Genomic DNA, 12,506 nt, shown 5'->3' with positions numbered 1-12,506 from the left:
AACTTAGCTACATTCCCAATACAAGCCAGGATTCTTAATAGGGAGTAGGCTTCAAGAACTTTCTCATATTTCCTAAATGGTACACATTTAGGAAAGACCAGAGAGACAGACAGAGGAGGGGAGAGAGAGAGAGAGAAAGAGAGAGAAAGGTAAAGAGAGAGAAGCAGAGACAGAGAGGGAGGGAGTATATGTGCACATGCATGCAAACATATGTGCATGAAGATACTCTGGTGTGAGAGTTAAAGACTTACACCAGGTTATCTTTCTCTTCTATCATTCTCTACCTTATTTTTTGAGAAAGTCTTGTTAACCTTAGAGCTTACTATTTTGGCTGCCCAGTGAGTCACAGACATTCACCTTTTTCTCTCTTACAAAGTGAAGGGTCAGAGGCATGCACTGATATGCTCAGCTTTTCCTTGGTACTTGGGATCTCATGAATGCATGGTAAGCACTTTACCCACTGAGAAATCTCTTCAACCCCATTACACTTTTTTCCTTTCTTCTTCATTTTGAGGGAAGAGAAATGATGAGGGACAGGATGGGGACACAAGCATTGTCACAGCTTCCCTAAAATTTTAAAAATAGTCCACAGTTCCATCAAAGAAAGACTGCATTAAAGTAAAGGAATACTTTGGAATAGAAGGAACTAAGCTAAGACTTGCTAACTTAAAAAAAAAAAAAAAAACTCTTGATCTTGCAGAGGAAGGAAATTGGGTTCCCAGCAATCACAAAGGGTGGCTTACAACCACCTGCAACTCAAGCCCAAGGAGATCCAGCCTCGTCTACATAACAAGTTCCAGAACAGACAGAACTAGAGAGACCTTGTCTATTTAAATGAGTAAATATAAAAATCAGAAGATATAAGGCTCAATATATAAGAGCACTTGTAGCTCTTGCAACAGATCTTTGTTCAATTCCCAGAACCTACATGGCCACTTACAATCATTGGTAAACTCAAGTTCCTGAGCATCCAGTGTCCATTTATACACAAACACACACACACAAACCCACAACTTTTTTTTTTTTTAATAGTTTTACGTGGTGGCACAGACCTTTAATTACTGCACTCTGGAGTCAGATATAGAAAAAGGATTGAGAAAAAGTTTTAGGATACATGGGTCTACATAGAGGGCTACAAGGAGACTCTGTTCAAAAATAAATACATGTTGGGTGCAGTGGCTCATACATTTAATCCCAGCATTTATGAGGGAGAAGCAGGTAGATCTCTGAGTTTGAGGCCAACCTTGTCTACACAATGAGTTACAGAACAGTCAGTGTTATAAAGAAACTGGGCCCACCTCCACCACTGCAAAACAGAAAAAAGAGAGGGAGAAATGGTTCCATGGTTATGAGAACTTACTGCTCTTCCAGGCACATATTTGTGTACATACACATTCAGTTAAAACCTCATACAAATGAAACTAAAGTAACAGAAATCTCTGCTTTTACCTTTGTCCTTCTTGAAATCCAGTGCATCTTGTTTGTCTGTGACAATTTCCTTCATGTTTACAACACTCTGATGAACTAATTGACGAAGAATCTTGATCTCCCGGATGGCTGTGATTGGGAAGCCCTCTTTCTCATTGTCTAGCCGCACCTTCTTCAGAGCTACTAGTTCTCCTGCAAAAAATAGATACAAGCTGTTATTGCAATCAACTTACACTTCTTAGTCCTGGTTATGAACCAGCATTACATGTCCTCACCTTCACAAACTTTTTACATAAAACCTGATTTTCCCTTCTGTTTTGTAAGGGGCTGAGATTGAGTTTAGAACCTATACTAAGCATGGCTTCTACTATCGGGCTACACAACCAGTCTTATTCCTATGTTCTCAATTTTTTCATATAGATTCATGCTGATATAGAAACTCTTCTTGAGTCAGTGTGATGTTGCATACCTTTAATCCCAGAACTGGGGAGGTGAGACAGATGGATCTCTGAGTTTGAGGCCAGCCTGATCTAAAAACTCAAGTTCAGGACAACCAGAATTGTTAGACAAATAAACCCTGACTTGAAAACCAAACCAAAGAAAAAATACAATAAATAAATGAATAAATATATAAACAATATCATTCTTTTCTTCCCCAGATTTCTCATTTCCAGGACAGGGTTCTTGATAAGCAGATTAAGACATCTTCAACTGCTCTACTTCTCACATGGTAGAACGAGAACTCCCTGCAAGTTGTTCTCTGAGCTCCCAATGTGTGCATGACACAAATATGCCCAAAGACCAAACAGACATTCATTTGTACTCACTAAATAAATACAATACCCAACCCCCCCCAAAAAAAAAACACACACAAAAATTTCTGGAAGTAAAAAAATAGTTCAAATAAACTACAAAGGCTGGGATTATATCTATAGCCTTTTTGATACAGTGTAGTGCAAGTTGTAGGTTCAAATAACACCACCAAAACACAATACAAAATAAAAACCAAAAACCACCACCAAGTCAAAACAATAAATATTCAAAATAGTCAACAAAAAGTTGAGAACTTAGTTTTGGGTGGCTTATATTGCTGAAAATCAAACCCAGAACCTCTCAAATATAAGGCAACCAGTCTACTTCTGAACTATATCTCTGGTCCGAAAAGAATTCTCTGGTCATTCATGGAATCACACAACTGTAGACTGAAAGCTTCTCCAGGTGGTTTGAGACACTGTCTGAACTATTCACACATTGTTTTTGTCAGTGATTCTTGAATAATAACAATGTTTATTCAGAATTTGCTGGGTTTGATACTATAAATATTCTAGAGATGATATAAACTACACAGAATATGGGCATAGGTTACATCCAAATATTGCCCTATTTTATGTAAGAGAGTAGGTACAGGGAGGTCCTGGAACAAACAAACAAAGAGATGGCCAATTTATTCTTTTGGAACATTTTAATCTACTAAGTAATAGTAAAAGAACAAATTAGAGCATAATATTTATTTTAATACATTTATTAAAATATTAATTAATATTTATTTAATTATTAATATTTATTAACACATTAGTTAATTAATATAAAATATTAAATTGATAAATTATTACACTCTGGCATCAAGAATTTTAGGGAAATACCTGTGTCTTTGTCCTTGGCTTTATATACTTGGCCATAGGTCCCCTCTCCAATAATCCCAATAATGTCAAACTTGTCCACACAGCGCTTCCCCCAATCACTTTCTGTTTGCCTTCTTTCCCCATAACGAGGACAACAGATTCTAAAAGGAAAATCAGTAAAACTGTTATTTTTTTGCCATTACACAATTGGCTTCTTACAAAATTATTACTGAAATGGCAGAAATGGAAGAATGAAATAATATCTAGAGGCAGAAATGGAAATAGTATCTATCAATGGTTATCATAGAATTCTGGCTTCAAAGGTACAAGGTAGTGGAGAGGTGTGTAAGTGTTCAATAAATGCATGGATTGCTTTTCAAAAATTAAAAAAAAAGAAATACGGTTAAAGCTGGCCAGGGTGGTGTCTCCCTTATTTCTGTTTGTTTTCAGAAAGCTAGCTCTCTGCCTGCTCTGGAACTAACACTGTAGACCAGGCTGGCCTTAAACTCAAGAGATTAACTTGCTTCTGTCTCCCATATGCTGTAATTAAAGAAACTGCAGCCAGGCCTTTAATCCCAGCACTCGGGAGGCAGAAGTCAGAGGCAGAGACAGGTGAATTTCTGAGTTTGAGGCCAGCCTAGTCTATAGGGTGAGTTCCAGGACAGCCAGGGCTACACAGAGAAACCCTGTCTCGAAAAACCAAAAGAAAAAAAAAAAAAGATACTGCAATCTATAGTGAGTTCTAAGCCAGCCAGGGACACAGAGCTAAGACCCTTTCTCAACAAGAAAAAACGTCATCTATATTGGTGAAGGAGAAAGGCTCCCTTAGAATCATACATTTGAGTGCTTAGTCATCAGGAGTAGAAGTCTTTGATAGGATTTGAAGGTATAGCCTTGTTGAAAGAATTATGTCACTGGAGGTAGGTTTTGAGGTTTCAAAAGCCCAAGTCAGGGGCTAGAGAGATGGCTTAGCGGTTAAGAGAACAGACTGCCCTTCCACAGATCCCTAGTTCAATTCCCAGCAACCACATGGTGGCTCACAACCATCTGTAATGAATTCTGATGCCCTCTTTTGACACTCTGGTACACATGCAGATAGACGACTTGTATACCAAAAAATAAATAAATAAATCTTTTTAAAAAAATGAGAGAGACAGACAGAGACACAGAGAGAGAGAGAGAGATCCCTAAGGTGATGGTAAGATAACTCAGCAGGTAAGAGTCATGAACCAAGAATCTTTCAAGCATCTATATAGTGGCTTACAATTGACTTTAACTGCAGTCCCAGGGGATCCAGTACCCTCTTTTGGTCTCCTGGGACACAGGACATGCATGTAAAGCATAAACATGCATGAAGACGTGTATGTTCATAAAATATAAAAACTACACATCCTGTAAAACTTACTTTGGTCTCTTTTTATATGGTTGTTGAGGTGGTGTAATTGCCTTTGGCTCTGGAGAATCTGGAGGCGACGGATCTCCTCCTGGTAGCTCAGGAGGAAGAGGCAAGTCTGTAAGCAAGTGGCGAGTCCTCTGTTCCTTCTCTTTCTTTGCAGGCTTTGAAGGAATCATTTCTTTTGGACTAAATAGAGATGAGAGAATAAAATAACTGTTCAGAAACAAAGTTTACAAAGAATATTATAATGCCTAACTATTAAAACACTAAAATTTTACTTGTGGGAGTTAGAGAGATGGTTCAGCGGTTAAGAGTGGTTCTTTCAGAAGACTTCAGGTTCAATTCCCATCACCCACATGACAGTTCACAATTGTCTGTAACTGCAGTCCAAAGGAATCCCATTGCCCTCTTTTGACCTTTTTGTGAACCAGGTGTATACACCTGGTGGACAGACATAAAATGTAGGCAAATCACTAATATCCATAAAATAACAATAAATCTTTAAAAAAAAAAACCAAACAGATAAAACTTGGGAGCTGGAGACATGACTCAGTGGTTAAGACACTAGCTGCTCTTCCAGAGGTCCTGAGTTTAATGGCTCACAACCATCTATATAATGGGATCTTCATGCCCTTTCTTTTCAGGTGTACATTCAAGCTAAGCATCATATAAATAAGTAATCTTTTAAAAAAATTCTACAAGAAATTAGTACTTGAATGTACTTAATTAATAGTTAAAATTAATATTTGTGTTATACTTTTAATTTAAACTTAAATTTTTTTAAAATTTGTATCTGTGCACTATATGCATGCAATGACAACTACAGAGGCCAGAAGAAAGCATCAGATACCTTGGAACTTTTGTTATAGATGGGTCTAAATCGCTACGTGGGTGCTGAGAATAGAATGCAGGTCCTATAGAGGAACAGCCAATGCTCTAAACCACTGAGCCACGTCCCCAGCATATTGTCATAAAATTCTTCCCTAACAGGTCCTAGATTCTGGGTTAAATACCCAATACCTGATGAAGAGGAGGCAGGAAGGGTGCAAACTTGGCAAGTATTTAGGCAAGGAAATAAAGTATTAAAAGAGGCCACAACTACATAGCAAGTTTTAAGGCCAGTAACCATAATGTGATCCTGTTTCAAAAATCCAAAAATTAAACCAATTCAAAAACTCTAATGGAACACCTGACATTCCTATTTCTGATAAAATAAAATGTACAAAGGAAGTTCTAAAAAATTATAATGTTGGAATGAAACTCATACAATTCATGAAACTTACTTTGTAATAAAAGATTTAAATGAAAGAGGCAACTAATACTACTTAAAAGACATATAGAAAACTTAGGAAAAGGAAATACTAGATCAAAGTGTTTCACAACTAAGTTTGGAAACAAAACTCCGGGAAAAAATAGGTACATTAAATGTTCTGGGAACAGACACCAATGATCTATGACCACACAAAATAAAAATTCTCAAAATAAAATAATAAAAAAAAAAAAAATCGCCTGGCAGTGGTGGTGCAGGCCTTTAATCCCAGAACTTGGGAGGCAGAGGCAGGCGGATTTCTAAGTTCGAGTCCAGCCTGGTCTACAAAGTAAGTTCCAGGACAGCCAGGGCTACACAGAGAAACCCTGTCTCAAAAAACAAAAACAAAAATCAAGCAACATTTTCAGACTTACTAAGTCTCTGATAGGACTCACACAACCAGCAAATTATAGTAGTATGGAAAGAAAGAAAGAAAGAAAGAAAGAAAGAAAGAAAGAAAGAAAGAAAGAAAGAAAGAAAGAAAGAAAGAGAGAAAGAGAGAAAGAAAGAAAGAGAGAAAGAGAGAGAGAGAAAGAAGAAAACCAAGCAAGCTAGCTTTCTAGAAATTGGAAAACTAGTCAAATTTTGGACCATTTCGCTTTTAGACATCTCACTATGGCCAGCCTGGAACTCACACCAGTCTTCCTTCTTTTTTTTTTTTTTTTTTAATTTATTTTTATTATATGTAAGTACACTGCAGCTGTCATCAGACACTCCAGAAGGGGGCGCCAGATCTCGTTACGGATGGTTGTGAGCCACCATGTGGTTGCTGGGATTTGAACCTCGGACCTTCGGAAGAGCAGTCGGGTGCTCTTACCCAGTGAGCCATCTCACCAGCCCCCAGTCTTCCTTCTTAGCTTCCTTCCTTATCTTCCTTCCTTCCTGTGTGCTGTGATTATAGATATGTGCTATAAAGCCTGATAAACTTATTTTTAAATTGTGTATGTTAGTGTGTATGTATGTGCAAGTGACAGTAGATGCTCAACTAGGTGCAATGCCAGAGTCCCTGGAGCTGGAGTCACACTAGACATGGGTGCTGGGACTGAATTTGGGTCCTCTGCAAGAGCAGCAACTCTGCCAATTGATCTTTAGCCCACCTCCCCCCTCTTTTTTTAATTTAAGTGTTCCGCTTGCATGCATGTCCGTGTACTATATGCATGCCTGGTGCCTGAGAAAGTGGTGAGTCTAAGTGGAAAACCTGTCTCCAAATAATTTTTTTTTAAAAAAAGGAGAGAGGTTTCTTAGTTCTGTTTTCTAGAGGAGGAAGAAAACTCAAAGTATCTCAACTGTCCATGACTATCACTTAAGTCCACTGTTTTTTGTTTTTTCTTTTTTCTTTTTTTTTCCAGACAGGGTTTCTCTGTATAGCCCTGGTTGTCCTGGAGCTCACTCTGTAGACCAGGCTGGCCTCGAACTCAGAAATCCACCTGCCTCTGCCTCACGAGTGCTGGGATTAAAGGCATGTGCCACCACGCCCGGCAAGTCCACCTTTAGTTTTTTTTTCCTCAAAGATTACTTCATGGCTTAAAATATAGTTTATTACCACTGAAAAATGTACACTTAAATTTTTTTTGTTGTTTTTGAGACAGGGTCTCTCTCCATAGCTATTAACTATACCCTCAGGATCTAGGCTAAGAACTCAGACAGATCTGTCTGCCTCTGCCTCTCGGGTGCTGGGATTAAAGGAATGTGCCACTTTCCCAGCTGCATGTTTTGTTTTGTTTAAAGATGAATTTCATCCTGTACCCCAAAAGGCTCTGAAGCAGAACAGACTGCCAGTACACTTCCTGTAAAATTTTAACCTACTGAGTGCTGGATTTAGAGGCATGTGCCACCTCTTGGAGGGAAAAAGGAAAACTCAATGCTCATGCTATGAAACCAGAGGAATTCCAAGAGGTCAAGGTCAATGGGGTTACATGCTAAATTCCAGAACAACCTGGTCTACTAGCATACTGGAGGCCAGCAAAAGCCAGTGTCTCAACAAACAAGCAAAGAGGAAAAAACTACAAACAGGGCTGAAAAGATGGATTAGCATTTAGAGGACTTGTTTATGGAGAACTGGGCACTTCCATGCTGGTTCACAACCATCCTGTAACTCCAGCTGTAGAGAGATCTGACACCAATGGCCTCCTATGGCACCTACTCTCACGTATATAATACCTTGCCACATATGTACACATAAAATAAATCTTTAAGAAATAATGTATTTTGGTTGCAGCTATGTTCTTATACACCTCTAATCCCAGTACACAGGAAGCAAAGACAGGCAGATCTCTGCTAGTTCCAGACTAGCCTGCTCTAGAGAACAAGCTACAGGACAGCCAAGCCTACACAAAAACACACTGTCTCAAAAAACAAAAATGAACAAGACAAAAAAAGCTTTTTGAATTATCATTAACCAAATTCATTCACTTGTTCTGTCACCAGTATAAGCTTTATGTTATCAGAATGTTGTTTTATTTTTCTTCTGATTATTTCGATTATTTTATTATTTTGTCTGTATACCACATGCATGAAGTGACTAAAGAGGGCAAATACACTGGCACTGGAGAGACAGATAGTTGCAAACCACGATATGAGTACTGGGGATTGAACACTGCTCCTCGGAAAGAGCAGCAAGTGCTCTTTACCATTAAGGCATCTCAACTCACCTGACCCTATTGCCTTGAGCAATTTTAATTATTCATTTAGTCTAATGACCTATATTGAAAGGGCATATAATCCCAGCATTTGGGAGTCAATGCCAGCCTTCCAACACTAAGCTATTCCTCTATATCAGCATCCTGAGGGCTTAGCATGGCAAGTGGCCACAAAGCCTAGTTTAAAGTCTCAGTCAGAGTGTGTGCTTCTCTGTCTCTATCCTCTCTTATATTGTTGTGTGTTGTAATTGCTAGTGTAGGCCTCTACACATGTGTATAAGTTGTTTGTATGTACAAGTGTAGAAGCCAGAGGCAATCAAAGGTCTTTCTCTGGTGCTATCAAATTGTATTTTTTGAGACAATATTTCTCACTGAATTGACTCTCCTCAATTTATCCAGTCTAGCTGGCCAATAAGCTACCAAGACTGATCTCTTTCTTCCCTCAGTCTCAAGAAAATACAAAATCTTCATTTCCATTTCCTACCTTTAATAATTTATGAATAATAATAAAAAAAAAAACAATCACTCAGGGAAAAAAATACAAAAAACCCACAAAAACCAGTTACCAAATACTTACAATAATGACATTGAGTTGGGCATAGTAGCCCCACTTTTAATCCTAGAATTCTGGAGGTAGAGCCAAGCAGATTGATGAGTTCCAGGCTAGGAAGGGCTACATAATAAGACTGTCTCCAAAAAAACAAAATATTTAAGTAAAAACAAAAGAACTAGCCTTGGTAATGAATAACTGTAGTCCTAGCACATGGATAGCTCAAGAAGGAAGATGTCTGAAGGCCAGGAGTTGACACAGACTAGATAATAAAGTAATACCTTACCTCAAAAGTAAAACTCTCTCCACTCACTACCCTTTCCACTATCCACAATTATACTACAACATTTTTAAGATGCACAGAGGTAGTCTGAAAGAATACAGATCATAAGAACTAAAAAGAATAAACAGGACTGGAGAAATAGTAGTCAGTAATACTTTGTATTGTATTTGTATAATGTAATGTTTGCTACCCAAGCAAGGACTTAAGTTTGTCTATAACACCTATATTCAAAAATGGGCTAATAATCTCAGCACCAGGGAGACAGAACCAGAAAATTCAAAGGGCTAGAGAGATGGCTAAGTTGTTAAAAAACCTCTTATTGCTCTTTCTGTGTACCAAAGTTCAATTCCTAGCACTTGCATGGTAGTTTACAACACCATTCAAAGGGATCTGCCACTTTTTGGTGCACATACAAATAATCGAGAACACTTATAATAGAGATAAAAATACTTTGGTTTGTTGCTTTTTTTTTTTCCCCCCTCAAGATAGGGCTTATCTGGGGCTGATGAGATGGCTCAGTGGGTAAGAGCACCCGACTGCTCTTCCGAAGGTCCAGAGTTCAAATCCCAGCAACCACATGGTGTCTCACAACCATCCCTAACGAGATCTGGCGCCCTCTTCTGGAGTGTCTGAAGACAGCTACAGTGTACTTACATATAATAAATAAATAAATCTTTAAAGATAGGGCTTATCAGATCCACTTATTCAGATCCACTTGCCTCTGTCTCCTAAAAGATGAGATTAAAGGCGTGTGCCACCATCACTGCCCATCTTGAGGGGAAAAAAAAAAAAAGTGATCCCCTATGTAGACCAAACTGCTGGCCTCCACAAGAGATCTACCTTTCTCTGCCTCCTAGGTGTCGGGATTAAAGGCCTACACCCAGCTACATAAAATATATTTAAGCCTGGCAGTGGTGGCCCATGCCTTTAATTCCTAGCACTTGAGAGACAAGAGGAAGGCAGATTTCTGAGTTCAAGACCAGTCTGGTCTACAGAGTGAGTTCCAAGACAGCCAAGGCTATATACAGCGAAACCCTATCCTGAAAAACCAAAAAATTAAAACAAAAACAAGATGGATGACTTTTGAATAACACTTAAGGTTGACTTTAGTCCTCCAGTTGCACACCTACACTCACATACCCACCCACATATCCACCCCATCATCATAACTCAAATTTGATGTATCCTAGAAAGTAACTAGCCAGGCGTGGTGGTGCACGCCTTTAATCCTAGCTTTTGGGAGGCAGAGACAGGCGGGTTTCTGAGTCCAGGGCCAGCCTGGTCTACAAAGTAAAAACTAAAACAAAAAAAAACCCTCAACAACAACACTAAAATTATATATTAAAAAAAAAAAATACTGAAGAACCTAGAAAGTAAACTTTGAAAATAGGTTTTCATTTAAGATAAGCAGAACTTATTTTCTAATTTACAATGAAGTTTATGACAGGAAATACAACTCATCCCCTAGAAAATAAAAGGACAGGATCTCAACAGAAAGAACAGTTAAGACTACACTTCTTTATCATGTCCCTGTAAAAGCATATCTGATGTCTTGTTTAGCTAGTATGGACAACTCATAATTTCATTGATGAAATTCATGTTTTATGATCATTTCTGTGATAATTAAGCTCTTTCTACCTTCCCCATTCTAAGTTATAGTTTAATTAGCAGAGATGCCTCCTCACACTGCCTTTTTTTTCCTATAGGAAACGCGGGGAGAAAGTTGAGGAGAAGTAGTTTGGAGAAAGGGTCTCTCACTGTAGCCCTGGCTGCCCTGAAACTTGGAATTGTAGACCAGGCTAGCCTTGAACTCAGAGATCCACCTGCTTCTGCCTCTCAAGTGCTGGGACTAAATGTGTATGCCACCACTGCCTGGAAGAATAAAGGATTTTTAAAAATTTTATCACTCTATAAATTCTCTATAGATATTAAAATATTAGGAAAAGAAAACAGAACTGGTAATATGGCTAAGTCACTAAAGATGCATGCCATGAAACTCTACTGACCTGAGTTCCATTTGGAATCTAGGCAAAGAACAAAGGCAAAAATCAACTCCACAAGCCAGGCATGGTGGCCCAGGCCTTTGGTCCCAGCACTCGGGAGGCAGAGGCAGGCAGATTTCTGAGTTTGAGGCCAGCCTGGTCTACAAAGTGAGTTCCAGGACAGCCAGGGCTATAGAGAGAAACCCTGTCTCAAAAAACCAAAATAAAATAAAGATATGGGAGGTGTGGTTATGTAATAACTAAGGTATAGGGGGTATCCTCTAGACTCCAATGCACACATGTGAGCACACACAAAAACAATACACTTGGGCCTAGAATGATGGTTCAGGGGTTTAAGAGTGCTCATTGGGCTTTCAGAGGACCTGGTTTGGTTCTTAGCATTCACATGGCAGCTCACAAACATTTCTAACTCCAATTTCAGGGAATCCAATAACCTCTGGCCTAAACTAGCTTCTACATCCATGTGGTACGCATATATTCATGAAGGTTCACACACATACACATAAATAAAAAATATTCAAATAGAGTAAAGTTGGGACTGGATAGATAACTCAGTAATTATTGTTCTTAGAGACTTAAGTGAAATTCCCAACACCCACATAGTAGCTCAGAACCATCCATATTCCTATCTCATGGTATTCATTACCACCTTATGACCACATATTGTACACACACATATGTACAAACAAAAGTCATACATGCACACACACTCAAAATAAATCTAGGTTGGAGCAGTGGTGATGCATGCCCTGTTTCAGAAACACACCCCTTTACACACAAAAAACCCAAAATCCTAAAAATTAAAGTAAATTTACATGGAAAAGATTTATCAGGTTTTAAATTTTAATTCCTGTCTGACATGGTGGTACACATCTATAATCCCAACATTCAGGCTACTGATGCAGTTTAGCTTCCTGAGACTATACAGTGAGTGTAAAAAGACCCCATCCAGCCGGGCGTGGTGGCTCTCGCCTTTAATTCCAGCACTCGGGAGGCAGAGGCAGGCGGATTTCTGAGTTCGAGGCCACCCTGGTCTACAAAGTGAGTGCCAGGACAGCCAGGGCTACACAGAAAACCCTGTCTCAGAAAAAAAAAAAAAAAAAGACCCCATCCCTGCTCCTAACCCCAAAAGGTATCCATCAAGATAATTCGGCCACTTGCCACCAAGCCTGATGACTGATACCTGGACAATAGAAAATTGATTCCCACGCCAGGCGTGGTGGCACACGCCTTTAATCCCAGCACTCGGGAGGCAGAGGCAGGAGGATTTCTGAGT

At 39.0% G+C, this 12,506-nt stretch overlaps 1 protein-coding gene across 3 annotated transcripts in view; it reads right to left on the bottom strand.

Annotated features, from left to right (window-relative positions):
* The window catches only part of Cdk12 (cyclin dependent kinase 12), a 50,057-nt gene that overhangs the window by 30,814 nt on the left and 6,737 nt on the right, over positions 1–12,506 (bottom strand). For all 3 annotated transcript variants that reach the window (XM_021176010.2, XM_021176012.2, XM_021176011.2), the window contains exons 3-5: positions 4,456–4,632; positions 3,072–3,211; positions 1,450–1,620 (exon numbers count right to left, since the gene is read on the bottom strand). In XM_021176010.2, coding sequence (XP_021031669.1) covers positions 1,450–1,620; positions 3,072–3,211; positions 4,456–4,632 — 488 coding nt within the window. The remainder of the gene's footprint in view (positions 1–1,449; positions 1,621–3,071; positions 3,212–4,455; positions 4,633–12,506) is intronic.

Source organism: Mus caroli, chromosome 11, assembly GCF_900094665.2.
Source record: "Mus caroli chromosome 11, CAROLI_EIJ_v1.1, whole genome shotgun sequence".
NCBI lineage: Eukaryota > Metazoa > Chordata > Mammalia > Rodentia > Muridae > Mus > Mus caroli.
The sequence above is the reverse complement of the archived record's forward strand: the minus strand, read 5'-3'. Positions and strand labels throughout refer to the sequence as shown.